We start from the raw sequence: 1,849 nt of genomic DNA on the forward strand, positions 1-1,849 counted from the left end.
CCTCCACTGTGTCGGTGAAAATAGCCATCATACACCGTTGAAAGGTCGTTGGTGCATTACACAACCCAAAAAGGCATCCTTGAAAATGAGAAAGTACTGTAAGGACATGTGAAAGTGGTCTTCTATTAGTCCTAGGGAGCAATAAGGATTTGGTTATAACTGGAGTATCCATGAAGAAAGCAATAGAAAGCACGCCCGGCCAACCTATCAAGCATTTGGTCAAGAAATGGAAGCGGGAAATGATCTTTCCGAGTAACTTTGTTGAGCTTTCTATAGTCCACACACACTCTCCACTCGATGATGATTATTGTTGGGATCAATTCATTCTTGTAATTTGTTACCACAGTCATGCCCCTTTCTTTGGAACACATTGCACCGGAGAGGTCCACGAGCTATCAAAAATGGGGTACACAACCCCGACATCTAACCACTTGATTATCTCCTTCTTCACTACCTCTTGCATTATTTCATTCAATCTTCTTTGATGTTCAACGGAGGGTTTGGCACCCTCCTCCAAAATAATCTTGTGCATGCAAAAGGCGGGGCTTATTCCTCGGATATCCACCAAAGTCGAACTAATTGATCTTTTCCTCCTTTGTAGCACCTCCAATACGGACTCTGCCTGCATGCTAGTTAATCAAGAAGAAAGGATAACTGGTAGAGTAGAAGAAGGGCCAAGGCATTCATATCTGAGGTGTGGGGGCAATGAACTTAGCTCCAAGGTAGGAGGCTCCTCGATCGAGGGCTTTGTTAGAGGAGTCTTCTGGTTTTCAAGATCCAAAGATAGCTTTTGGGGTACATAAGTGTATGACCCCATTCCTTGGAATGCATTTACATACTCCACATAGCCATCACTCTCATCATCATCATCTAGGTAGAGCAAAGCGGCTTTAGTTTGTCCTTATCATTCATTGTTGCACTAGAATCATCAAAATCCACAAATGAACAAACTTCATTACTATTCGGTTGCCTCATTGATTTGCACACATGGAAGATCACCTTTACTTCATTCACCCGGAAAGTGAGCTCACCGACTTCCACATCAACAAGAGCCTTCCTCATAGCAAGGAAAGGTCTACCCAAAATGATAGGCTCCTCATAGTCCACTTCACAATCAAGGATCACAAAATCCGCTAGGAGGATGAATTTGTCAACTCTAACCAATACATCATCAATAATACCCATAGTCCTCTTCATTGTTCGATCTGCCATTTGCAACCTCATGGATGTGGGTCTTGGTTGCCTAATTTCCAAAGTTTTGAGCACCGAGTAGGGCATCAAGTTAATACTTGCCCCGAGATCACATAATGCTTTGGCAAAATTGGGGCTCCCAATAGTGCAAGGGATTGTGAAAGCGCACGGGTCTTCCAACTTTAGAGCCATTGAGTGCACAATAGCACTCACTTGGTGAGTCATCTTGAAGGTCTCACAATTCATTGATCTTTTTTTGGTTACCAAATCCTTCATAATTTTTTCATATCCGGCATTTGTTCCAATGCCTCAACCAAGGGCACAGTAATTGACAAACTCTTCATCATATCGATACACTTTTTGAATTGGTTTTCACTATTTTGCTTTGCATGTGTTTGAGCGTATGGAGGAGGAGGCCTTGGCATTGGTGTCTTAGCCTTTGGCACCACCGGTTCCGGCATGTCAATCACATGTTCCCTAGACGGTTTCAACTCTTCTTGTGTCTCATCTACACTTTCATCTATATCAATTCTCACTTCTTCATTAGCTTGAACCACATTGCTTGGGATTTAATCCTCTTGAACCACAACATCTTCATCCACAATCCTTTTTTGATTTGAGGTGATTGCATCTCCACCTTTTTCACTTCTAGTAGTCA

At 42.5% G+C, this 1,849-nt stretch overlaps 1 protein-coding gene across 1 annotated transcript; it reads right to left on the reverse strand.

Moving 5' to 3' along the window:
- Positions 1–870: 870 nt before the first annotated feature.
- On the reverse strand, positions 871–1,416 carry LOC138887726 (uncharacterized). Its single transcript, XM_070169506.1, has one exon. The coding sequence runs from the start codon at positions 1,414–1,416 to the stop codon at positions 871–873; it is 546 nt and encodes a 181-aa protein (XP_070025607.1).
- Between the last annotated feature and the right edge of the window lie 433 nt (positions 1,417–1,849).

Source organism: Nicotiana sylvestris, chromosome 3, assembly GCF_000393655.2.
Source record: "Nicotiana sylvestris chromosome 3, ASM39365v2, whole genome shotgun sequence".
Lineage (NCBI taxonomy): Eukaryota > Viridiplantae > Streptophyta > Magnoliopsida > Solanales > Solanaceae > Nicotiana > Nicotiana sylvestris.

What these genes read in the sequence shown, in the direction of transcription:
- LOC138887726 (XM_070169506.1), bottom strand. Translation starts at nt 1,416, where the DNA reads ATGACTCACCAAGTGAGTGCTATTGTGCACTCAATGGCTCTAAAGTTG.